This window comes from Vitis vinifera, chromosome 13 (genome assembly GCF_030704535.1).
Source record: "Vitis vinifera cultivar Pinot Noir 40024 chromosome 13, ASM3070453v1".
NCBI lineage: Eukaryota > Viridiplantae > Streptophyta > Magnoliopsida > Vitales > Vitaceae > Vitis > Vitis vinifera.
The window spans coordinates 2,002,893-2,029,474 of NC_081817.1; the positions used below are offsets into that span (position 1 = coordinate 2,002,893).

Sequence of the window (26,582 nt, forward strand, 5' to 3'; positions counted from 1 at the left end):
ATTTAAAAATATATAAGTTTTTTATTAATTTTAATTATATTTAACTTTAGTATGATAAAACTAGACATCCTTTTGTCCTTTCTTCTTTGTTTATGTGCTTACTTTCTTTCTTTTAATACAATTCTTATTTACTTATCAAAAAAAAGGGAAAAAAAAGCCAAACATAAAAAAAAAAAAATCATTTATTTTAACATTTTTTTTTCTTTTCTTATTACTATCGCGCAACCAAACATAGTCTTATAGAACCTGTGGCATTTCAATGAAGTGGGACTATTTGCTTTAAGCCTAAGAAGAAGTGAAATTTTCATTTATTTTCATATTCTATTGCTTAAGAACACCTCATCTCCCCCTGTGACTAACCTCAAAAGCCTGACTCAGCAAAAATTTGTAAGGGCATGGAGCATGCCCGTAGCCTCAATACTATTCTAACCTTACAAATGGCGTATATGATGATTTCCAACATGCAGTATCACAAATTTTTTTACTAGTACCCCTGCTTCAACAGGTTCCGCTCTTTCCGGTTCAAAACTTTGCTCGACTGCCCAGAACAGTTTCTGAACCGCCATTCTCATCACTAAGGTAGCTTTTGGTGGTTAAGGTTGCACAGTAGTTCTCCAGCCATGCACCAGCAGATTTCAGAACGCGAAGCTCACCGGTGAGGAGATCTCGAGCCATTTGCTTTCGAAGAGCAAAAGTTTCATACAAGGGAGAAGCAAGGGGCAGTGACTGCACATTCATGGGAGAAAATAAATGAAAAGTCTAGGTAAAATGACAAGCAAGCTTGGTTTCAATTAATTGTTAACAACCGGGTGAAGAATACATTATCACAATTTTTTTTTTCTTAAATTTTTATTGAGGCAAGTTATATATTAATAGGTGCCTAGCCGAAAAAGGGGCGGAACCTAGGTACATAAGATCTATATATGGGAGACTGAAAATAGGAACAGAGCAAAAACCATCAACCCAAGCCAGGTTCTCCTACCCATGCTATCAATAAAATTGACAAAGATGAAATTTGTAGAATCCTGGCCCTCGATCATGAAACAGAGATTTGAAAAAGAGTTATTCAAAGCTAAATTCAGACATCCCCAGCCAAACAAAAGTTCTCCGATCACATATATGAATCTTACTATCATCATTCATGTGATTTAAATGCACACCTCTTTAAAGAAAGTAGAACAGATAATCTTGAATTTTTCCTTGTTCTTTGTTTTTTTTCCTCAATCTGTTTTCCACCATATGTCATGCTGTACCACATTTTGGTGAACACGCTCCTTGGTAGTGAAACACTCCAAATATTTGACAGCATGACCAAACAGACCATAAGCAAGTAGTGATACTAGATTTTAGATATAAGCTTTCAAATGTTGACTTTGTACTTCATGTTGAGGTTCCAGAATATAGATGTATTCATGAAATCATAACAACAAAAATGTGAGAAAGGATGTAAATTAGTAGAACATGAAAATTTTAATATTACATTAGAAAATGCTAAAAGAAATATCAATACAATTAAGACTAAAAATGTAGGAAATAAAAAAAACAAGCATGTGATGTTCATGCACAGAAAAGTGCCTGAACTTAATGACATATCCACAAAATATGACGTCTTTAATCCTACTGCCTCCCCAGTACAGAAATGAGTTGGGCAGCTCAAAAACTATCATTCTCGTCTTCACCAGTGTTGCAACCACAACACTGTATTTCCAACCCAAGTTTAATTTCAATAAGGATATGAGATTAAGGTTTTGTTTTGTTGAGAATAATATTTTCACTGAAGAGGCTACATCTTATGCCATTTTGCAATGCCAATCTCAAATTATACTATTGAGGTCAGTTGCTGCAGGGATAAAAGAGTCAATGTGACAATTCATTCCTCTCAACTGTGCACTGAAATGACTCTAAAGCACCATCAAAGTACAATAACATGGGTCTTAGTTTCTATTATTCACTCATGCCTTTAAAATCTTCAAAATTTAATATTTCTAATGAATATAGAAAAAAAAATCCTTAAAAGAAACTCTTTTTTACTGGTATCATAAAAATAGACATCTCGATATGTCATCCAAAATTTTCAAGTATAAAATTTGTCAAAATTTCATTTCTCTGACACCATTTCAAGAAATATATAGGCATTTGCAACCTCCATTCAATGTGATGGGCAATCAGAAGAATTATACAAGAAAGAACTTGGGTGACCAACCCTACATATATTAAAACAATTTCAAAAAAGAAACACCCTTGCATAGGCACGTTACAAAGATCCAAGTCTAAAGAAATAAGTTGAAGAGATCCCATCAAATATCGATGCTAAGATAGAATAAATTTGAAAATGGTGCTGTAGTTGCCTCCAGAGTTGAAAACAATCATTACTTGAAAATGTGAACTCGGTGTAACGACTAATAAATAAAGTAAAAGTTGTCACATGTACCTTAATAGATGTATTATATTCATTGATTAACCGAGTAATCCATGACAACAAGACCTGATGTGCTTGGATCTCTCTATTCCAGCTCTTTAATGGACGCCGAGCCAGCCGGCCATCATTTTGTGCAGCTTCCACGGCCAAATCACTTAGTTCTGAATATTCAGCAATAATCAATAAAGTATGTAGTTAAAGGCAAGAAGTAATGTTAGTTCTGAAAAAATAAAATAAAATAGACGATATACAAAGAGAAATGTCTGAATCAAAACAGACCTTGAGGAGAGGTGCAACAGAAAATACGAGCAAATGCACGCAGGGATTGTGGAATTCCCCTCCCTTTTCCTCTAGCAGACTTCACTTCCCTATGTGAAAATAAAGTTATAAGAGATAACTATGGACACTAAAACATGATAACTGAAGTCAGATCCCACAGAGTTCAGGCATTTAAAGACCACAATGCCCATGGAGGAGCACATATACAGGGTAAAAAGTTATGATATTGCTGACTGACAAAACAAGTGAGAGTGAACTTTTCAAGCTCGTAGTGATGGACAATTATATATCAAAATGAAGTTATGAAATATGCTAAACATAATAATGTATGTTGATACATATATAAGAGTATAATTGAAGCTACACAAGAACTTTGAAAATGAAACTAGAGTAAAACTCATTTGAATGACTTAACTAAATGTCCACCACAAATAAGAAGGTCAAGTGTCATTGCAATCATCTATGCCAGTCTTTAAAAATAAAAAATAAAAACCTTGGCAGCACATGGAGCTATGACAATCTTTTGGATGAGGGAGCAGTAGGTCATAGGTTAGGTTTGCAGGTCCATGGAAGTTAGATTCTTGGGTATGCAAAGTCATCAACTTGGCTGTAGCTTTGAAGTGGTCCTCCGTAGGGGATTTTTTGCCACCTTGAAATTTAAACCTTGGCAGCACATTATGGCAATCTTCTGGATGAGGAAGAATTAGGTCATAGGTTAGGCTTCCCAAGGGAAGCAGGTCCATGGAAATTCGATTCTTGGGTATGCAAAGTGATCAACTTGGCTGTAGCTTTGAAGTGGTCCTTCGTTAGGGATTCTTATATTTTTGTTTTGGCCTTTTCCGTCTTTGGTGTCATGCCATTTGCTGCTGTATTCCACTTTGAAGGACCTCATTTTATTATAAATGTATGTTGCTACAGACTACAGTTCAATATATAGCCCATAAACTACACCACACTTCCTTTTTTTTCTTTTTACGTGAACATACTTTCTCCATTACTCCTATAAAACTGGATTTAATTCAAAAAAGACTCCCTGCTCCATTTCTATTCAAAGCCATTCCCCTGCAAATTTATAGATATCTCATGCATCAGAATAATTCTTTTCTGGCTCAACAGTCTAATTGATGCTTGACAATTTAAAATATCCATTTCTTGTTTCTAGTAGATGCTCTTATTCTGTAAGCAGACTACCAATCCACTGACATGCAAAGATTCTCTTGGAATATAGCAAAAGCATAATGATAAAAGGAATGATCTTCCCTTCCCCTCTTTCTTTGTTAATTATAATGACATCTACCAAGCAAAAATTTAAATATCTTATCATTTACTCTCAGCGAGTATTTTTTTTTTCTTGATAAGCACATAGAGAGAATATACTAGAAGCGCATACAAAATGGGCACAACAAAGTACACACAAAGTATACAATAAAGGCCACCAGACAAGCAAAAGAGAAAAAAGAAAAGCAAATACCAACCACCCAAACAACACCAAACCCCACACCCTAAAGACCAGGAAAGAAAAGAAAGCGCCCCTGATCACTACTGCATACAGAAACCCACAACCAAGTTGAGACAGAAGAAGCGTCCTCATAGTAGAAGAGATTAAACCCCACAGCTCCTCCCCCTTCCCCTGACTGAGAGAGGAGAGCTTTTGTAATTACTCGAGCATTCCAATTTACAAATTTCCCTCTCAACACGGGAGTTCAGTCTCAGTGAGTATTTTGAGCTTTCTTTACACCAAAGCATTTTTATTTCTCAGAAATTAGGCTTTCCTCTAATTCTTAGCAGTTTGTTATTCTCTTGAAAAGATTTTTCTATTTTCAGCTCAAGGTAGATCAAGAAAGTTCAAAATTTTACATGGAACACAATCCATTTTCAAGATATAAAGAACCATGAATCAGTACCAACTTGATTGTAAACGAATTCCCCATAGAGCTGAAGCTATTGACATCTCCAATTTTTGGTGGACAATGTCTATGAAGAAGTTCCAACTTCAGTGTGCGTAGAAGATCATGATGAGGTATATTGACCTGAATCTGGACCTGAGAATAACTGGTGTCATTCACTAAAGACCATGCCATGACAAAGACACAAAAATATATATACTTAATCTTTTAGTGTTGAAACCTCAAGCAATAGAATGAAATGCGTGCAAAGATAAGAACCAAAATTAAATTAACTTGCAATATTTATTGTTATTATGTGTTTCACTAGTAATTTAGTCTTCCCACCAGCATCGCAAAAGAACACTTTTAAGAATAAATGATCACCGAAGAGCACTTTTGTGTCAATATATAACAAAAACTTTCAGAAGATTTCAGATACTTGTTGAAATTACTAAGTTCTGGAGACTAATTGTGTCCTTTACCTGGTTCACAACTGGAGTAAACATAAGTTAGTTTAGAATCGACTTTCACATCCTGGAAATACTAAAGTTATGGGTAAACTAGTAGGCTGTTTGAATAAAACTTGATGAACAAAAGTTACAAGTAACTAATAAGAAGTTCATTATTGAAAATCAAATTTCATGTGTGTGTGATTTCATCTAGACTAGAAAAAATGCATTCCACCATGGTCTGAATTCTATGGGAGCTCAAACCACTTAGAAATGTCTCACCAAAAATATATTATGAGCACCCTCCCTGATCAGAAAGAAGGAATAACAACAGCAAGAAAGCTTCACTAACAAATGAATTGTTAATTGTGCAGTTTTTCAATGAGGTCAGAAAAATGGCCAAAAATTTGGAAAAAAAAACCTCATATAGATGTTGTACATATGAAAAATATGAACACTGCAGGGATAGGAAAAAAATATAAACACTGCAGGGATAGGAAAAAATATAAACACTGCAGGGATAGGAAAAAACTATAAACAAGACGTCTTGTATAATGTAGACTTCAGTCATGGAGGAACACAATAAAAAGAATGGCACAAGTACAGTGGTGCAGGTCAAAGGATGGCAGCAAGACAAGTTCAGGATGCGGCATGCCCATCCCTCCCAAACCTGAGCAATGACAGGGGCCTATAGGGGGCGGGTTCTAGAAATATGTTGATAGTTCTCAATCCCACGTCAGAGATGGAAGAAGTATTGGAGGCAAAACTAGTCTCTATCAATTGCCTCATTGAAAAATTCCCTATAGGTCTGCTATATTTTTGAAGAATGTCTTCCTCACAAAAATTGAAAAAAAAAATGTAGGACTCAGGACAATTCAGGGCAGGGCAAACTAAAAACCGTGCAGAACCCACTACTCAATGGATCACACATACATATACCAAAAGCCAGAATGATTGGATAATTCTGGACCACCTGATTAAACTGCTATATATAAAGAAAAAAAGAAAACAAAAGAAATTCAGGAAAGAAACACCATTCAATCTAGAGCCTGTCTTAGAAGGGATCCACAATTGATGTGTGATGGCATAATGACAAGCCAAATACACAAAGATATAGGTGGTCAAACTCAAGTTTTCTAATTCCAATGAATAAACAGCTACAAAAAGCTATGACATACATACATATATGTGTTTGTGTGTGCACAATATATCTTCTCAGTTTAAATCCAAAACTAACCTGGTCATAAATGTTGTATGGAAGCGTAAACCCAAAGTCCAACAGGAGGGTGGCATTTGGAAATTTTCCATATCGTATCAGAACCTAAACAAATGCTTCAAGAGAACTCAAAAATTAAAACTTGGAATAACCAGTTCAACAATGCTATAATGACATGAAATTTGTGTAACAAATTCCTGTCTATTCAGTGTGATTATGGACCGCATAACACCAATCTTCTAATGAACAAGACTACAAAATAAGCTACAGCATCAACTTATTTAATACCATATAACTGTTGATGGCATGCAGCTGCACTCATCACACCAGCCCATAGATATGTTACTGTCAAACTTTTAAATAAATGATTCAGCGAAAGACAAAACCAGCCTATTAACTAATTTCAATATGCCAACCTTCAACATTAAAAAACTAAAACATAGTCAAATTTATTGTCTCTAAGGCAAAAAGCTATCCCATCAGCTTTAACAAACAACAAAAGAAAACATCAAGACAATGTCAGAAAATAGTTGTCTAACATAAATATACAAAAACAATTAGCTCAAAATTTGAATAGAGATATAAAAGTAATCCATTTCAATACAATAAAGGAAAGAGATATATTAAAGCTGCATCAAACCTGTTCACCCGGAGCATAATTACGATCAGCAATGACCTGTACAGAGAAAAGAATTAAAGCTAAAGAAAAAATTATAAAATATATAATGATTAATCTAAGGTGGTCCCTGAAAGATTGCAGGCATGCAAATATACAACAAAAATTTGAAAATGAAGTGGCCCCACATTACAAGATGTGGGAGATCAAGTTTGAAGAATTGTTAAGTGACTCCAAACCACTCACAGAAACTTAGTATTTTGTGACAATATTTGAATGTCAAACAAGAAATGGGTTTCTGACACATGACCTAGGATGGTAAAAGGTGAAGTCAAACAACTAATCAAAGCAAGTAGACATGTGCACATGCACACACACATAAACAAAGGGAGATTAGAACTTGCAGCAATGAAAAAAATTATATGGTTCAGAGAAATTAAATGATCAAACAACACAGTCATGGAGAAGGCAGAAACAGTCGTGGAACATTTTCAAGAAATTCCCAGCCCAAATGGTCCATGATTTAGTTGACACTATGATTAGATGTGAACAAGGAAGAGAATGAAGGATGAAGGCATTGCTGCTGTAAATGCACAAAATTTGAAAACTCTAACAACATGGTAAATCCAAATATATATATATTTCAAGAAGATTTGAGTAGAAAAATATCAGATACTTGGAGAACAAGCACACCATCAACTCATAAGCAATAAAGGAGAAACCAAAATCTACACCAATGACCATGAATCGACTTTATGACATGTCAACATTAGAAGCAAAGATGAAAATATCTATGTCAACAGAAATGTCGATGGTTCAATTTCGTAATGGAAATATTGGTAAAATGAAAGAAACATAGAAATTGACCAAAAAATGGAATGAACAACATTTGAGAAATGATAAAATAATGTCACTAGTGATGAAAGGTTTTTCATGAACACAGATATGTGCATGTTATGCATATTGTCATGAGTGCTAACATATACACAAAATTTTTCTTATAATCAGTTGATATGACATTTTTTTATTAGAAAAAATTATTCATTTATACTTTTTTTTATTAATTTAGCTCCCTAACAAAATTTTATTGTTAAAAACATTGGAGAATTATTTTAAAGACTTGTTCCCAAAACTTGATTTTTTGGAACTGTTTTCAAAAATGTTGTCAAACATGCCTTTAAACTTTTGTTCACAGAAATCACTCTATTTTCAAAATAAATTCTGAAATACTTGTTTTTACCCCAAAATTTGTTGAGAATGTGTTTAAAATAGGAAAACTACTCTCTGCTTTAAATAAAAATTGTTTTTAAAAGCAATTACTAAACAAGCCTTAAATTTTTATTTAATGTCCATATCCCGTTTTTCTAACAAGTATCTATAATAACTTTTTCGTGAAATTTTTCAAAACTATTTTAGAAAAACATTTTAAATATATATATATTTTTAAATATAGTTGTTTGTATTATTTTTTAATAGGAAACGACAAAGGGATATATTGATAAAAAAAGAAGTACAAGAGAAGGATGAGGAATCCTCCCGCCAAAGAAAAACTAAACTACAAGGAAACAAATACTAGAAAATACAAAGTAAAAACAAGCAAACTCTCTAGGTCAGACCAACCCATTGGAATTACACACCGCTAACCAATCAAGTTGTAACACGTTAAGGGGAGTCCCCTTAAAAACCTTGGAACAAAAAGCCCAAAGAAAAGCAAGGAAATGAATAGAATCCCAAAGGTTCTCTGAATTCCTTGTTTTATCATAAAAAATCCTTGCATTTCTTTCCCGCCACACAACCCAAATTAAAGCAATGCTCACAACTTGCCACAAAACAATCTCTCTCTTAGAAAAACCAAAACCATTAAAATTTATAAAAAAAAGCCCAAAGAGAAGCAAGGAAATGAATAGTTGTTTGTATTATTATCACTCTAAGAATTGATAAAAAATGAAAAAATAAAATAAAAAATAAAAAACCAAGCAAACTATGAGCCTTTCAAACTTTTTTATTTTATTTGCAACAAATAAAACATTTTAATTTAAAGTAACAATATTTTGCCTGAAGTCATATGTCAGAATATTTAAAATGATAAACAAAATATTCCCCAAAATTTGTGAATTTTCAGTTATTTTTTCCTTCTTTTTTTTTTGTGGCACTTTTTGCTATCTCTTGCCAATTTTTTGCACCCCTTCTTCATATTAGGAACCCGTCTCTTGGCCAAGTTTCAGCACATATATTGCTGAAAATTCGATTTTCCAAACCTTGGTTAGAAGTATCGTGTGGCTATGATAGATATCACCTAATGAAGTCTAACCCAAAACTTACCTCCAATGTTGAAGAACTCTAAAAAATTGGTTGGTTTCAACAAATACATGTTTATACCCTTATTACCATGTATAGTAAATATTGCTCACAACATCAAAGAAGTTTAGTTTTGTCTTTTTTTCTCAGCAATATCCTATTAAGAATCACCAATTTCCAATAATACGCTTTAATACCTATAACTGCCTCAGGAAATCCCTTTTTTTTTCTTCTTGTTCTCTCATTTCTCAGCAGTCAAAACCCTATATTTTATTTCTATACTTGGACCTCCTTTTTTCTTTTTGGTCTCACTAGATCAATATCCAAAAGAAAAACTCAACATTTTCTTGCCAAAAATTTTAGTTTCTTTCATTTCTTTAATTTTTTAGTCATTTTCTCATCTTTTATTTCTTATTGGGTGAAACCGTAGACATTCAAAATCTATCAACTTTTAAGCTGATTTCAAGCTTTTTGGGGGGGTATACAAGAACTTTAGCTACTATTTGCTGTCTATTTTACATTTAGTAGAAGGAAAAAGGGCCTTTGAACCTCTCTATCCCTTTTTGTTAAACCGATACAAGAAGAGAGGCCACACACAAGATGACAGTGTTAGTTAACTTGATATACATTCTTAGCCTATCACTTAACAATTTAAGCTTTTAGGATAAGTAATATTCTAACATAGCCAAATATCATCCTGCAATAAAGTTGATGTCAAATATTATCATGCCTGAGATGGCTATCATGCAGAAGCCATTAATCTTCTTTCTATTCCTCTTTTTATTGCTCTTTCATGTTACCTTACTAGCAAGAAAGAATATGTCATCATCAATCATGACCTTAATTAAGAACACATCATACAGTTATAACGTATTAAGAAGCAAGTAAGAGGAGGGAGAAGTAAATATTAGAGGGCAGAAAGAGGAGTCATCAAACATTAAAACTCATGTTGTTGACTTCCTTTTTTTTCCCACTCAAAAGAAACGAACAGAGAGAGAGAAGGCAAATTGCCCTTCTCGCTTTTCAAAAATACTACTAAAGAGCTCAACCACCAACAATAGTTAAGTCTTTTGGAGAGCAGGACCCTTATGCATCTTTTGGATGGTTTGGAAGACAAGGAATAGGATTGATTTCAATAATGAAGTGCTTTCAATCCAAAGGCTAAAAAGTTATTTCATTTGCTTTATTTGGTCAAAGACTAACTAGGCTAAAAAGCTCTAGTTAGTTTCTTTGATTGGTTGAGCTCTTTTTGAGGGTAGTGGTGTTGTTGTCCTTCTTGTTTTGTAAATCCTTCTCTTGTTTGAGCCTTTTGGCCATGGGTTTATACATCATGTATTCCTTGAGTCACTCTTTTAGCACTTCTTATTAATATATATGCATTTATATATCTATATATATTGATAGGTAAATATATGCATTTATATATACACACACTTCTTTATCTATCAAAAAGTACTTAAGTCTTACCTATTGTTAAATTGGTTTAGGAAAAGCTTTGATGAGAAGGCACAACTAAAGAAAATTTTAATAATACACATATAGCATGAAAGACATTGTGAGAAGGCCACAAGTACTTTCTTCCTTGTAGAATTAGGTTTTGACAAACTTTTGAAACTCACTCTTGCAAATCTAAACTTGGTGGGTCATTCTTCAAAAAATCACTTTTTTTTTTCCTTTTTTGATAAGAAAAGTATATATATTAAAAAGAGGTGCCAAAATAGCGCCACATGATCTACAAGATAAATGCACCCACCCCACATAGCTCACATAAAATTAACTGCCAAAATGGAGATACAAAAAACATCCTCACCCTCAATGAGAGTCCAACCAATTAACATCAAAGGACCATCCTTTATAAACATCTTAGTCTCTAACCAAAGAAAGCAAACAAAAGATCCCTTTAAACTTTGGATGAAAAGCACATCATCTTCGAAGGCAACTGATGTAGGACAACCCTAGGATGGTTGCCTACACTTAAGGGTAGGTGGGCTAGGGTTTTATTTTTAGGGTGTAAGGAGAGGAACAAGGAATAAATTTTATGGTAGAGAAAATTATAAGATAAGAAATAGAGAGAAAGAAGAAACAATGAAGAAAAGATGGAAAAACCTTAGAATCTCATTAAGGCCTTCTAGAAGTCTCACCTAGAAGAAAATCAATGGAGTCTCACCATTGAGGGTTGCAACCTTGCAATAAAAGAAAGTATAATATTATTCATCAAATTCATTCATTTGATTTACATTGATTAGCCTATTTATAGGCTTCTCTAAAAAATCCAAAATCTACTAGGACTCTAATAACCTATCATGACTCAAATTCTAATTATATTATAACTCAACTAGCTAATCCTAATTAGACTCCAACAAATATTAATCATAATTTAATTCTAAGTAATATTAATCCTACTTTAATTGCAACTAATATTAATTCCCTTTCTTGATATATATCTTGAAGATTCATCCTCATCAGCGACTCTATTCCTTCCCTTCGAAACCATCCAAAAAATGCACAAGGGATCTACTCTCAAAACTTTCTTACCCTTTTTGCCCACAAAGGACCCATTCCAAAATTCACTTTTTTATTATACAGCACATTACCAAAATATTGTCAAAGCATTTCCTTTTTTTACATCCAAACACCAAGTAAGTCTTCTTAAAAGCATTTCTAATGGAACTGTTACCAACAAAAGCACTATAAACTAAAAGTGTTTTAACTAGAATCACTAGTAAACAACTCTAAATATAACAATTCTAGACCCGCATTTTTCAAGTGTGTTCCCACTCGACAGGTGAGACTTGCTTTTTATTGTGAATTTTGTTTTTTTGTTTTTTTTTTTAATTTGGAGTCATCATTTATTTTTATTTATTTTTAAAAAAGAAAACAAAATAAGAAATAAAACCCTAAATGACTATAGACCCTCCATTTTGTCATCGTAACATGTATCATCATACTTGTTACCTCACCCCTTACATTTTCATGTAGTATGCACATAGGATCCCCTTCTATTTAGTTGTTCATCACTCCTTGGTGGTCCGCTTGTTACTCAGTTTGACACTGACTCTTAAGCCACTTTTAGAGACCTTTTGAAAGGAGTTTTTGGATCCATCGTGTAACTTTAGTGGCACCCTAGTTTTCCTTAAATTTTCGACATATTTAGAGCTCGTTCATAGCCTTTTTGCAAAGCTCGAGAACCTTTTAGGGTTAAATCGGTCAAGGTCAATCGGTTGATTGGGTTTTGTGTTTTTTGGGACCACTTCGGTCCTTTTTCAAGCCCCCTTTTTTTTTAGTTAGTTTTGGGGGGTTCCTAGAGGTGCTTTAAGAGAGTTTTAACCGTTAATGTCTCTTTGGGCTTGGGGTTAAGTTTTTAAAGCTTTTAAATGTTTTGAGCTTTGGAGGATACGAGGACAAATGTCTAAATCTCCACTATTCCTTACCGTATAAAAATGGGACTTGGGAGCTCAGTTTTGAGGAGGATTTTCTAAGTGTTTTGGAAATGGATACTCTGCTAAAATTGAGAAAGGGGGAGAAGAGTTCTCTTAGAAGGATTCTTAGCTTGGAAGCTTACTTGATGAACAAGTTTAGTCACTTGTGAGGATAAATTTTGTAAGTATGGTTTACTTTCGTTTTTTATCTTTCACTTATAGTCCATTCTTCTTCTCTTTTAATTCTTTGAGGATATATATTTTTTAGGTATAGATATTAGACCACAAACTTGGATTGTTTATTATTTGTTCATGATTTATGGTTATACTTCTCTTCTTCTCTTGGTTGTTCTTAATTGCTTAAAAGATTGTTTAATCTTTATTTATCTTATTGTACAATGGTTTTGAAGTTTTGTTTGATTTGGTTTTGATATTTTTACCCATTTTTCAAGTCCATTGATCATTCATGAGATAAGACTTTGCTAGGATTTGAAATCTTTGTTTTCTTTTGATTTTCTCTTTTAGGGACTTCGGTTTTCCCCTTCATTTTAATGATTTTTGAAAACTTTTTAAATTGATTTTAAAATAAATTTAGAGAATCACAAGTGTTTGTTTATTTGACAAAATGGTTTTCCATAGAAAATGTCTTCTGAAGCCTCTTTTGGCCCTTTTTTATTTTCTTTTCAAATTTGGTTATAAAACCCATTTCAAACCCTCTTTGACTGAGATTTCATGCATCTTTAATGGTCTTTTTCTTGGCCAAGGTTAAGCCTCTTTCCATAGGCTTTGATCTCACTATTATACTTGAGAAAATTGATAGATACTCTTGTATTCTTGTGGTTTTTGAAAAGCTTTTTCAAACTAATTTTTAGAAAACCGTTCTCAGTCCTTTTGAACCACTCTTTATAGTCAATTGGAGCTTAAGATTATGGCCATTTTGAGGTCATTAATGGTTGTCATGATCATGGGTACATAATGCATGATTTCACATTAGAACATCCTCATTTATGGGTGTTTCTTTGTGCATTTTATCCTCAATGAGCACTCAAGCATGAAAAAAAGTGTTGAATTCACAAAGAAATACTCATAAATGAGAATATCCTCATATGAAATCATGCATTATGTATGAAGGAACATGACAACCATTATTGAATTTAAAATTACCACAATCCCAAACCCCAATTAACCATGACCAGGGATTCAAAAGGGATGAGAATGGTTCATAAAAAATTAGTTTGAAAAAGTTTTTCAAAAACCATAAAAATCATGAGAACAACTATCAATTTTCTCAAGCATAATGGTGAGATCAAACCCTATAAAAGAAGGCTTGACCCTGGCCACAAAAAAAACCATTAAAGATGCTTGAAATCTCAGACAAATAGGGTTTGAAATTAGGTTTTACAACCAGATTTGAAAGGAAAAAAAAGCCAAAAAAATCCTTAAAATGAATTTTCTATAGAAAATCACTTTGTCAAATAAACAAACACTTGTGGCTCTCAACTTTATTTCAAAATCAATCAAAAAGACTTTCAAAAATCTTTAAAATGAAGAGGAAAACCAAAATCCCCAAAAGCAAAAATTAAAAGAAAACAAGGATTTCAAATCCTAACAAAACCTCATTCTCATGAGTGACCAATGGGTTTGAAAAATGGTAAAATACCCAAACAAAATCAAAATCATAGCAATCAAAGCTTCAAAAACCACTATACAGCAAAGTAAATCAATGATCAAGCAATTTCTCAAGCAAACGATATGAATCAAAAGAAAGAAAAAGAACCATAAATTATGAACAAATAACCAACAGTCAAATGTGTGGCCTCCAACATCCATACCTAAGCAAATAATCTCAATATACAATTAAAAAAAGAGAATAAACAGTGAATGAAAAGAAGAAAACAAAATCAAAGTGACTTACCAAGCTATCTCCATATAAGTGAATCACTTGCCTTCTTGCAACCTCCAAATCTTCCTCCAAGAAAACTCTTCCCTCTCTCTCTCTCTCTCTAAAAATTTGCAAAGTTTCCCCACCCAGAACACTCAGAAACCCCCCTCCCGCCCCTCAAACCAAGCTCTCAAGGCTTTTATATGGCAAGGGATTGTGGAGATTTAGACACTTGTCCTCATCTCCTCCAAAGCTCAAATCTCTAAAAAAACCAAAAACAAACCCATGGGGTCTCTAACCCATGGCTAAGGCTCATAAAAGCTAACTTTAAAATAGGGCTCAAAAAGAAGTCAAAACGGGCCTAAAATCAACAAAACCCGATCAACTGGTCAAAGAAACTGGTTAAGTCGTTGACCTCGATCGATTTAGCCCAAAAGGGTTTTGGGTCTCACGAAAGGGTCCTGAACAGGCTCTAATCGCGCTGAAACTTTGGGAAAACCTAGGGTGTCGCTAAAGTCACACAACAAATCCAAAAACTTCCTCTAAAAATTCTCCAAAAGTGTCCCAATAGTCAATGCCAAACTAAGTAACAAGTGGATCACCAAGGAGCATGATGAACGTCTAAGTAGAAAGGAATCCTACGCACGCACTACATGAAAATGCAAGGCAAGGGGTAACAAGTATGATGAATAACATGTGCTATGAGGACAAAATCAAGGATCTACAAATTTACTTCAAGGAAAAGATAAAACAATGCAAAAATAATGGCATTCCAAGCATAGGCATACTGGGTTCAAACACCACTTTATATCATTGTAGCAAATCCACTCCTTTAGGCTTTAACTAAACTAGAACAAATGAAAAACACAATGACAAAACCTTTTTAATATATAGATAGTAACCATTTGAATCTACTAAGATTGAATGACAATGGGATCACTAAAACTCAATTACTTGAAGTTATATATCCAAAATCCAACTCTCTTAACATATGAAAATTCCATTGTTAAATAAATAAAAAATAAAACATAAAAAACAGTGTTCAACTATGTGCTTTGATAGAAATAAAATGCAAGAAGGATTATGCATGAACACCAATATTTTTATATCAATCCCTGTTGTCTCATTTAAGTTTGATTAACTATGCTATAAAACACACTTCAGTAAAGAAGAAAAAAACTAATAGAACACATGAAAATTCAGCTAAAATGAAAGAGAATGTATGGTTTGAAAGCAAAAGAAAGCAAGAAGGATCATGCATGAATGTTGGCATCTTTGTGTCAAAACCTATTGTCATATTGAGGTTTGATTAACTATGCTATAGAACACTTGACTAGAGAAGAAGAAAAAAGAGTAATATAGCATAGGAAGGCACACTTAATGACTATACTATTCTCTTATTGGATCCCATAAATCATTAGGAAACTAAGCAAACAAGATGAGAGAAAGAGAGAGATGGAGAGAGTATACCTCTGACAATTGCTTGTCCTCATCACCCAATAAAACTGAATCTGAAAACCCATCATGATTTACAAAATCTGCAAACGGAATCTATAAAATAATTTAATTATTCAAGAAGTAGTCATATAAAATATACAAGTATACAAAGTACCCTTAATTCCAAATGGAAAAGTACATATATCTATAACCAGATAATTATAATAGTAATACCAAAGAGAGACCCTTTGTGCTCCCCCATGCCCGAGATCCAACTGTCACATTCACAACATATGAAAATAAGTTCCATACTTCAGAAAAGAGAATTAAATTTAATAATAAAACATAATTCAGTACGGTAAAAAGTTTATCAGTACAATATTTTTTAACTTCTATAAGCAACTGTGTACCTAGAGCACATGCATGCATGAATTCCTTCAATGAGATATCCTTAAAAAGATTTTCAGAGAAGTGATGCAGAACCTGAAATCGTAAGACACATCTTAGCAAAGTCATAGATTAAATGAAAGTCTCCTGAGTTGAACAGAGTAACCGCTCATGTTATATTTTTAAAGTAAAAGCACCAAAAGAAAATATTCGAAGAACACCATATCGAAGAAGAAATGCCTCATTGGTATGTACATTGCATTATTTGATGCTATAATATTATAATTTTATCTATCAGTTAGTTGGTCAGTTGACCACATCAAACAATATGAAAGATAGTGAGAGATAATCAAATATGTGAGATGCTTAAATGAATGTGAGTAGTTAATCTGTTATTATGTATAACACTCTAATCTTTCCTTTATGATTAGATTAGGCTGACTGTGGTTAGATCTTTCCTGTGACCATTAAAATCGTCTTCAGCATTTATCAAAAACAGTGTTTCTCTAAGAAAAATAATAATAAATCAACTTCCCTTCTTGAGAGGGGAAAAAGATCCAAAATTTCCAACTTGTTACTTTGTTGATTTGTTCCTTTTGCATATTACCCATTTCTGTTTTAGCACATGTCTTTCATCCCACCTGTTTAGTCCTCTCACACTGCAAGTCATAGGGCCAGACAGTCAAGCATGGCCCAGCCCGCAGCTTGTTTAGGCTTGAAAACCGTCTTCAGCCAGTCCACAGCCTCTAGGGGCCACAAGTGGGTCAAGTCAGCATGGTGGGCCACCACACATGGCCAGCACGGTCCAAGGGACTGTGCCGAGCCATGGGCGTGCCTGGCTCACTCACCACCTCTAGGTGCAACTCACTCTAGTCTCTTAGTTTCTAGTGATGAGAAAAAGGATGCAGTGGTAAGAATGATGAAATGAAATGCAACAAATCTCCTACATCTTACCACAGTCTCAGATAATAAAAATTGTGTGTGAGGGAGAGCAAGAGTCTTGGAACATACAAGAGGGAAAAGAAATGAAGTATTTACAGGTTTAATTGCCAAAAAGTCCTTCTGAATTTGAGCCTTTTGGTTAATCGTCTCCTGATATACTGAACTTTGTTGAATCATCTTCAACTCGCCTTCACTCCAGAATATCTACAAAGAACCAATCAACACCCAAATTACAACTCATCTTCATGCCAACAAAGTTACTCCTATAAATAACTTGATCCACCTATGTTTTTTCCCTTTAAGGGATAATAATGCAGTTAGTTGTTCATGGTAACACTAGCAGGAAGATGATAAGCAAGCTCCATCATGGAAATCAACAAAAATCTACTCTTTTTTTTTTTTTTTTGATAGGCAAAAGCACAAAGATAAATTAGAAAAAGGGTGCTTGAAAGGCGACCCGGAGCATACAAGGAGTATACAAGTGTCACCTAAAAAAAACAACAAAAACACAAGCACTCACTGGCCCTCAACAAGAACCCAACCATTCCACAAAGTTAAACAAAGTTAAGGGGCCTACAGCTATAGAAGATTTAGCCCAAGATAAGAGATTACAAACAAAGGAATTTTTCAATCTTTGAGTCGACAAAGCCTCATTATTAAAGACTATCTTATTTCTTTCCTTCCAAACCGTCCAAAATAAACAAAGAGGAACTACCCGCCAAACCTTTCTATGTTTCTTGTCCTTAAAAGAAACATACCAACTTAATAGAGTGTCTCTCACCGTAAACGGCAGAACCCAATTAACCCCAAAAAGAGAAAACACAAGATCCCACAAAATCTTCACCTTAGAACAATGAACGAGGATATGATTTATCGTTTCCTCTTCAACACAACACAACACAAGCAACATCTGTTGGCTAAAATCCAGCCCCTCCTCTTGAGCTGATCTTAAGTAAGGACCTTCTCCCAAGAAGCTTCCCAAGCAAAAAAAACTCACCTTTGTAGGAACATACGGACTCCAAATAATATTGCACGGAAACGAGATTGCACAGCTATGAACAAGAGACTTATAGAGAGATTTTACAGTGAAAATCTCATTTTTCGTTTCTTTCCACAGCATCCTATCCTCCCCATCAGCATCCAACCTCTTTCCTTGAATGGACGAAAGGAGTCTCTCCACCTCCTCCACCTCCCAATCATTGAAAGGTCTAAGGAAATGGTGAGTCCACCCTCCCTCTTCCCCCATTGGGTCCCAAGAGTCCGCTACCCACGCATCTTTAGAACCCGCTAAATCAAACAAGGAGGGAAAGGCCTCACAAAGGGGGGTGTTCCTGCACCAAATGTCTTTCCAAAACCTCACCCTTTTACCATCCCCCACAGAGAATGATACATTATTGAGCAGTAACAAACCTTCCTTGCCGATTTCCTTCCAAAGCCCTACCCCATGGCCCTCCCTAGCCCCGCGAGTGCTCCACCTTCCTCTTTCAATCCCATACTTCGTACTAATAATAAGCTTCCAATATAAGTCTCTTTCAACCGCAAAACACCAACTCCATTTGCACAAGAGGGCTCTATTAAGAATGGAAAGATTTCTAATCCCCAATCCACCCATCTTTTTGTGAGTACAGACAACAGCCCACTTAACAAGATGAGGCCTCTTCTCCAACGCTCCCCCTCCCCAAAGAAAATCCCTTTGGATTTTCTCAAGTCTTAATTTAACCACTCTTAGCATGCGCAATAATGACATAAGATAGGTTGGCATGCTCGCCAAAGTGCTCCGGATGAGAGTGATTCTTCCTCCCTTAGAAATGAACTGCCTCTTCCACAAGGCAAGTTTCTTCCTCATCCGCTCTTCCACTCCGTCCCAAACCTTCACCGACTTATGCGAAGCACCCAAAGGGAGCCCCAAATAAGTGGAAGGGAGAGATCCCACTTTGCAGCCAAGCTCAGCAGCCAATAACTCAGCATTCTCCACTCTACCCACCGGCAAAATCTCACTTTTGTTCAAATTAATGCGCAATTCGGAAATGGCTTCAAACCACATTAATAACCAACTTAGAAAAGCCAATTGCTCTTGAGAGTCCTCACAGAAGACCAAAGTATCATCGGCGAACAACAGGTGCGTAACTTGGGTCCCGACACCTTCCCTTCCCCCTATCCTGCAGCCTGATAGAAAACCCCCTCTCACTGCTCTGTTAATGAGACTACTTAAGGCCTCCATTCCTAAGACAAAAAGGTAAGGAGAGAGGGGGTCTCCTTGCCTTAACCCCCTGGAGCTCCGGAAAAAACCAGTTGGAGAACCATTGACCAGAACCGAAAACGAAGTAGTGGATATGCACCATCTAATCCACCCAACCCATTTCTCCCCAAAACCCATATTTTAACAAAAATCTACTCTTAATGCATATTCTCAGTGCAACTTAACTTGTTTATACATTCATAATTGGAGGAGGAGCCACTCAAGGCCCAGCGGGCACTTGGCCAACTGAAAATTTAAAATAAAATAGGTATTATTGGAGATTTGGACCCTTAAACCAAGGATAAGGAAAAAGTCAGTCTTTACCACAAAGCTTAATCAAGTAGTTTTATTCCTTCTAGCGCCTCACCCCACAAATGAAATTCCTGACTCTGCCACTGTTCATAATTCTTATGTTCTCCTCTCTGGTACAATTCCAATTCATATGAACCTCTAAAGATTCATTCTGCAGCTCCATACCTATCATAGTCTCCACCAATTTTATTATTGCTCTTGCATGCAAAATCTGAAGCCCATGATGGCTAATAGCTAAAAACAATTCTAATTTCAGATTCAATATCTTTTTTCATGGGAAGCTACTTGCACCACAAATAGCTTTAGCAGACATCAAATCATGCTTTTACTGTTTTACAAATTTTTTAAATCATCAAAGACACAATTCAATAGAGCATGTCATTGAAAAATCCAATCCGTCAACCAATAATGTCAATAGTTGTGCTATGAGGCAATGTAATTCAACAAACATAGAAAGAATGCATAGTATTTAAGGACATAACAAAAAAAAAAATGGGGGGAGGTGGCAGGAGAGAAACCATCAGTTTGCTCGTGAAATCTGAGATGTTAAGGATAAATTGTGCCAATCATTTTTAGATAGAATCTTTTATGTTCCTCTTACCTCCTGAACTGTGCCTATCCATGGATGAAGAACTGATATAATTTATCACTCTCTTTTTTTCTGGAAGCATAACATGAGGAAGAACCTCCACTCAAACAAATGCAATAGTGATTATTGAAGGCCCAACATAAGCCATAAGCAGTTCTCCTAGAATCAGAAGTTGCCTCTATGTAACTGTATATACAGATGTTTATAGAAAATAAAAAATAATAAAGAAACATTTACTGTGCTATGCATTTCCCCAGGCTGAGGGAGACGGTTGATATAAGGGGCCCATTCAGAATCCTGCATAAAACAATGGAAAAAATTGAGAATTTTTCGCTTTCATCATATCTTTTTCAGTATTGCCATAAAAGCTCAAAATGGCAAGGCAAACAAGTACAGACAATTTTTCAGCTACATGCAAGAAGGTGACAAATCATAGTTGTTAAAAGATGAGCTTAAAGCACACCTAGGCCCAAGGCACAACAACTCCCTAGTTATAACACCTCACCTACCATAGCTTGCCCCTTGTTGTAGAAGCATATCTCATCTATTTTACTTTTCATTTTTAGAACTTTTATTCTTAAAAATTCTAAATGAATAGTAAAATTCTATTTATTTTCTTTATTTTTTTGTTGGATGATTCTTTTAAATGTCAAAAATCTTGAATTCTGTTGTTTCGATTGAATTTTTTTATATCATATTTTATAAAATTGACATGCACAATAGGTTGCATTTCATTCCATCAGGCATATGCCTTGTCTTGCCCCTTGCACCTAAGCCTTAAAAGATTTTCACGCTGGGTCCGCCTTACACTTTTTAAAACTATGCGACAAACATGCACAACTACCACCCATTTAAGGTTAGTGATCCCAATGAAAGAAAAAACAAAAAAAGTTAAGTACCTGACCCATTTTCCACTCCACTGAGATGACTATAGCAAGCTTTGCAATATTTCCAACCTCATCACCTAGCAAAGAATTAATTTTTGAAGGAACATTATCTGGTGATATTTGCTGCAGAATCAAGAAAAAAATTAGTTAACTATGGTTCAGAATATGGCTGGGAAATAAACAGCTTTAAAGACTGGAAAAGTTTATAAAGGGCAATTTACCACATTATAAGGAACCTTCAGTATGCAGTCTCCAGTTTGTATCGACTTAGAAGCAAACAAGGACCTGCTTTCAGGAAATACATTTAATTTATTTTAGGAAAAAAGAAACTTAATAGCTCAATCAGGCATATACCAGTTGAAGGCCCATATTATTTCATATTTTCCAATGACTTAAAGTTCCACAATCCATAACAAAAGATGTTGTCATGATCTTTAGAAGCAGGAAAGACCTACCACAGTTTAATGATGAGCTCAAGCACCCAATCAACATATAATATTTTTTTTAACAGATCTCAAATCCCTCTGCCTGTATTGACTTCAAACACTTCATCTTTTACATAAACAGCATCAAGGCCAAAGAAGTAGGGAGGCTACAAATTCAAAATGATGGGCAGCCAGGCTAAAACCTTCAACCAAATTTTTATGAACATGAGTCTTGAGAGTTCCCATGAAAACAAATCTAGAAGTCATAAAATCGTGATTTCAAAAACACCAAGTTGAAGTCTCTTAGTGTCCTTTACTGAGAAACGACAATCTAAGTTGTGTTATATTCGCATGGTACAGCCGAACTTATTTGATCCTTCAAATCAACAATAGACTATTATCCAAGCATAGGAAGAACCCCGATGCATTCTTGCACCTAAAAGGTGCAAACCTCCACACACATTCCAATCAATCGGATGATCTTCATTTAAGCCAAAATATTCAGATGTAAAATTGTGAATGATGGACAAACTTGTGTAGATGTTCATTAAGAGAAATGTTATCAGAAAACTTGGGTGAAGGCCATCCATGAACTAGTCAAAGCACCATCTTTGCCATGTGAAATGCTAGACCACATGAAAGTGCCCTTTTCATTTTTGAGAAATGACACTGCTTCTATATTTTGTGAACCCATCAAAGGTATCCTCAGCATTTGTTAAAAAAATTTCCTCGAAAGGATCATAAGATCGTAATGCAAGTTTCATCTATCCAACAAAACAAAAGACAAGTACTTCAATTAATGCTTCAGAAGAGTTCACTGTTTTTTCAACTTCATTTGCAACTTATGTCATAAAGTTCTGTCTACAACTTAGTCATGATCAGTATTCAAATCTGAATTCCAAACAACTTGATGATGCAATTATTATTCATGCTTCTTAAAATGTGTATTCCAATTGAGAAAGACATCTAAACAACTACATCAACCAAAAATCCATACCATTCATCAGCAGAATGACTTCCAAACAGGGAAATTACCAAAACACCAATATGAATCATCTCAAACATAGAATGTCTTGGTGAAGTCCAGGGTGATTCCTCGACTCTATGCCAGCTAACCTTCATGAATTCCATAAATCATAATCCTCGTGTTGCAAGACCTCATATCAAAAATTATTTTTGAACCATCTCCCATTGAAATACATTACCTTTAGTGTCTAAGCTTCTTATCTGATCTCAGTCTTACCCATTGATTTAAGTGATCTTTAGTATCTAAATGTCTTATAAATCTCAGCCTTATGGAGCACATTAGACTTTTTATCCTATGTGAGATACAATATTACATCTTATCTCACTTCTTCTGCATTGAGGCTTTATTTGCATTAAGATTTCCTTTGCGAATGGTTCTAAAGAATACTAAATATGTCCACGATGATGACTTTTTTTTTCGCAAGTATTCAGGATAATACTTTGTTGAGAAGTAAAACTGCATTATCAATGCAAGCATCCTCAATTTGTCCAACAAAGTACCCAAAGCCTCCATAAAATTTCTGCTCTTTGGTGAATAAACAGATTCCCATAACACCTCATAAATACCATACCAGTTAAGGCATTTTGGATTACAAGAAAACAATATAATTGATGCAATTTAATCTGGGATTTCAAAATTCATTTTAACCTCCAATTATGAGCATGGTTAGAATATCAAAGGAGAGGGACAGCTGAACTCAGAGAAATTTGGAAAGCATCTTACAAGGCATGAACAACCAGTTTAACTTCAGAAATGCCTTTGTTTTTTTATTTGGATTGGCAATCAAAATGGATATGTCCATAATTTTCAAAATTCAAGTATAAAGTTTGACCAAAAAGAAATATGGAGATATACGGAAGCTGTGTGGAGATATATGGTTTCATGCATGGTAAAACATGTAATACATAAATGTGTGAGCATACGAATTGTAGATGAAACATTTGTAGCGAGAGAAGTAGACAACCTGCCATAAGTGGATTTCCCAATTGAAAGCACTGATGAAATTTCAACCCCAGCCTTCTGCTCCAGCCATGGTAAAAAATCATCACAGTCCTTGTCTACACAATGTGAGTCCTGACGCCATAAAGCAACAACAAAACCAACTGAACTTCATCACAACATTAGTGAAAATTTAAAGGAAATACAATCAGCTGCTACAATTTGAACCAATTAAAATACATCTGTGCATTGAGAAAACCAAACAAACTGTTGGATTATGCTCGGTTTTTTCTTCCTGTTTTCCAGATACTGGAAATTCCAAACTTCAGGATTTCCGCCTCTGTTTGGTTGCTGAGAAAGAGAGGAGAATAAAATTTTTGAATCTCATCTTTTAAGTAGTTACGACCTCTTAAGAGAGAGATTGTTCCACTGAGAGACGCGATTAAGGTGCAGGTTTCCTAATGAAACCTACAACACAAATACTCGATTTCTTTCCTTCCAACCAAATGGAGCATTAATTTCTCTCCTTTTTTACAATCTCATCCTCTGGATTTCCTATTCTTTCCTCCGTTTTCTCGCTGACCAAACATGTAAAAATAATAAGTAAATACATAAACAAATAACAGACATCTGAGGGAGTACTCGACCAGAGAGATAGAATTGGAGCAAACCTGAGGCATCGCTGGAGAAGAGAATTTGAATCGACGAGAGAGACAGACAATAGGACGATGAAGGCAGCAGCGATCGATGAATCGAGCACCCAATAGCATCGCAAAGACCTTCGTGGATAGGGTTTGGTCCGCCTTCGCCGGTTGAAGCGATCGAACAAATCAGAATAGTCTATCCTGAGTTACCGTTGGACCACGTGTTAACTCATTTTGCATCAGGCATTTCGGTGAAATGAAGTGGAGTAGCCCTTTGCCTTAAAGAGAAGGGGCGGTTATGTTTGGAAATTGTTAAAATGAGACGCTTCTTGAAAAACAATTTTTTTTAATAATTTTTAGCATTTCTAGTTTTATTATGGAAAATTTTTTAAAAAATATTATAAATATTTTTTAGAATTACTATCAAACTCACTTTTATTGTTTTTAATACTTAGATCATTAGAAAGTCTAAAAACACTTTTTAAAAACAATGATGGAGTTTAATAATAAGTTGAGGAAGTAACAACAGTAATTTATTCTAATGAGGACAAGAAAATAGCAAAAATAACTTCATAGTGACATGGTTGGTGACGTTGTCTTGTAAATTGAATAGTAGAGGTTTATAACGTGTTTTACACTAGTTTTAGTCAATGATTTCTAGTTTTTTTTAATACTTAAGTTAAAAAATATTATAAGCACTTTTTAGCCTAATGGATTATTCGGCTACATCCCTACCTAGAAGCATTGTCAAACACACTCTTAAAATATATTTCACACTAGTTTTAGTCAACGATTTCTAATAATTTTTAATACTTAAATTATAAATATTATAAGCACTTCTTTGCCAACTAAATTAGCTAGCTTCGCCCCTACCTATAAACACTATCAAATACACTTTTAAAATATATTTCACACTAGTTTGGTGAACGATTTTTAATCATTTATAATACTTAAATTATAAATATTATAAACACTTATTGGCTAAATGGATTAGTTGGCTCCACCCTACCCAAAAGCATTGTCAAATATACTATTATAATGAATTTCACACCAGTTTTAGTCAACAATTTTTAGTCTTTTTTTAATATTTAATTAGAAAGATTATGAGCACTTCTTAGCCAAATAGATCCTTAAAAACGTTTCTCATGTATTTTCCAAATTATAAGTATGTTTCAAATCTAAAACTTATGATAAATTTTATTTATAATATTTTATAAATATTTTTTTAAAATGTATCACACAAAATGTGTGAAAACAATTTAAAATAACTATTTTTTATTTTATGATTATCAAATATTATTTTAGATAATATAAGATTGTTTTATAAAACGATTGTCATATGAAGTCAATCATTCCGCTTCATTATTTTTAACTCGATAAAAATATTTTATGCATGATATCATTATTGCTATGAGAGTGGTTAGTCTTTTATCATATGCATATAAAAGTTGCTACCAAAGCTTTAGAATAGAAATATGATTGTACATTAAAGGAAAGAAAATCATATAATTTAGTTAAGAGTGTAGAGAGTTTATGAAAAACGACACAATAAAGTGAACTTAGCAAGAAGTTTATTGTAACACCAGGTAGTTTTGCAAATGTAAATATATATATACAAAGTTAAATTGTGTTTAATTAAATATTGGTTAGTTTAATGTTAAGCATGTTTAATTAGGATTTAAATAAAACTTAAGCATTATTATGTTTGGTTGAGATATTAAACCTAGTTTAAGGTTAATTAGTGCCTTGAACTCGTGGTTGGGGTAGATGAGTTTTACTTCTAATAATGAGGACTTGAGAAAGTGAATTGAGATTAGGAAAACATGGAAGACAAAGTAGCAAGAGGACTCTATAAGTATAAAAAAATTTATTAGTTGCAACTATAGAACTTATCACCTCACGTTTTCTATACTTTTTTTCTCTTCTTTATGTCATTTGAGTCGTCCCTCTAACTCGTGATTATCCTTCGTTTTTTTAACTTAACCATTAAAGGTTGTGAGCCAAGGGAGATCCTTTGGGCCATGATAATTTGTAGGTATGGGCTCAAAAGCAATTACACAAAGTAGCGAGAAGAAGGTTCCTACATCAACCCTATACCTCCCATAAGAATGGTGTTAAGTTCCCTCATTAAAGTAGTGTTAGCATACACCCCTTCCCATTCACATGAGGACATTTATTTGAAGTTGGTCACAATTCATTGTTTCTTTAAATAGTTTACACGCTCATTTAAAAACATCTCACTTATAGCATGACGTCTTGATATCGTGACATTTGCACTAGATTGGAGTAG

General features: G+C 34.3%; 1 protein-coding gene across 1 annotated transcript; it reads right to left on the minus strand.

Annotated features, from left to right (window-relative positions):
- Window positions 1-278: 278 nt before the first annotated feature.
- Window positions 279-24,592, minus strand: LOC100263808 (ribulose-1,5 bisphosphate carboxylase/oxygenase large subunit N-methyltransferase, chloroplastic). Its single transcript, XM_002275693.4, has 15 exons — window positions 24,320-24,592; window positions 23,674-23,783; window positions 21,479-21,542; window positions 21,270-21,380; window positions 20,608-20,667; window positions 17,327-17,434; window positions 16,312-16,384; window positions 16,136-16,176; window positions 15,935-16,015; window positions 6,890-6,925; window positions 6,271-6,354; window positions 4,607-4,740; window positions 2,699-2,787; window positions 2,432-2,580; window positions 279-726 (listed from the first exon to the last, which is right to left on the minus strand). Exons 1-15 carry the CDS (start codon window positions 24,416-24,418, stop codon window positions 523-525), a joined length of 1,443 nt encoding a protein of 480 aa, XP_002275729.1. The 5' UTR covers window positions 24,419-24,592; the 3' UTR covers window positions 279-522.
- Window positions 24,593-26,582: the final 1,990 nt, after the last annotated feature.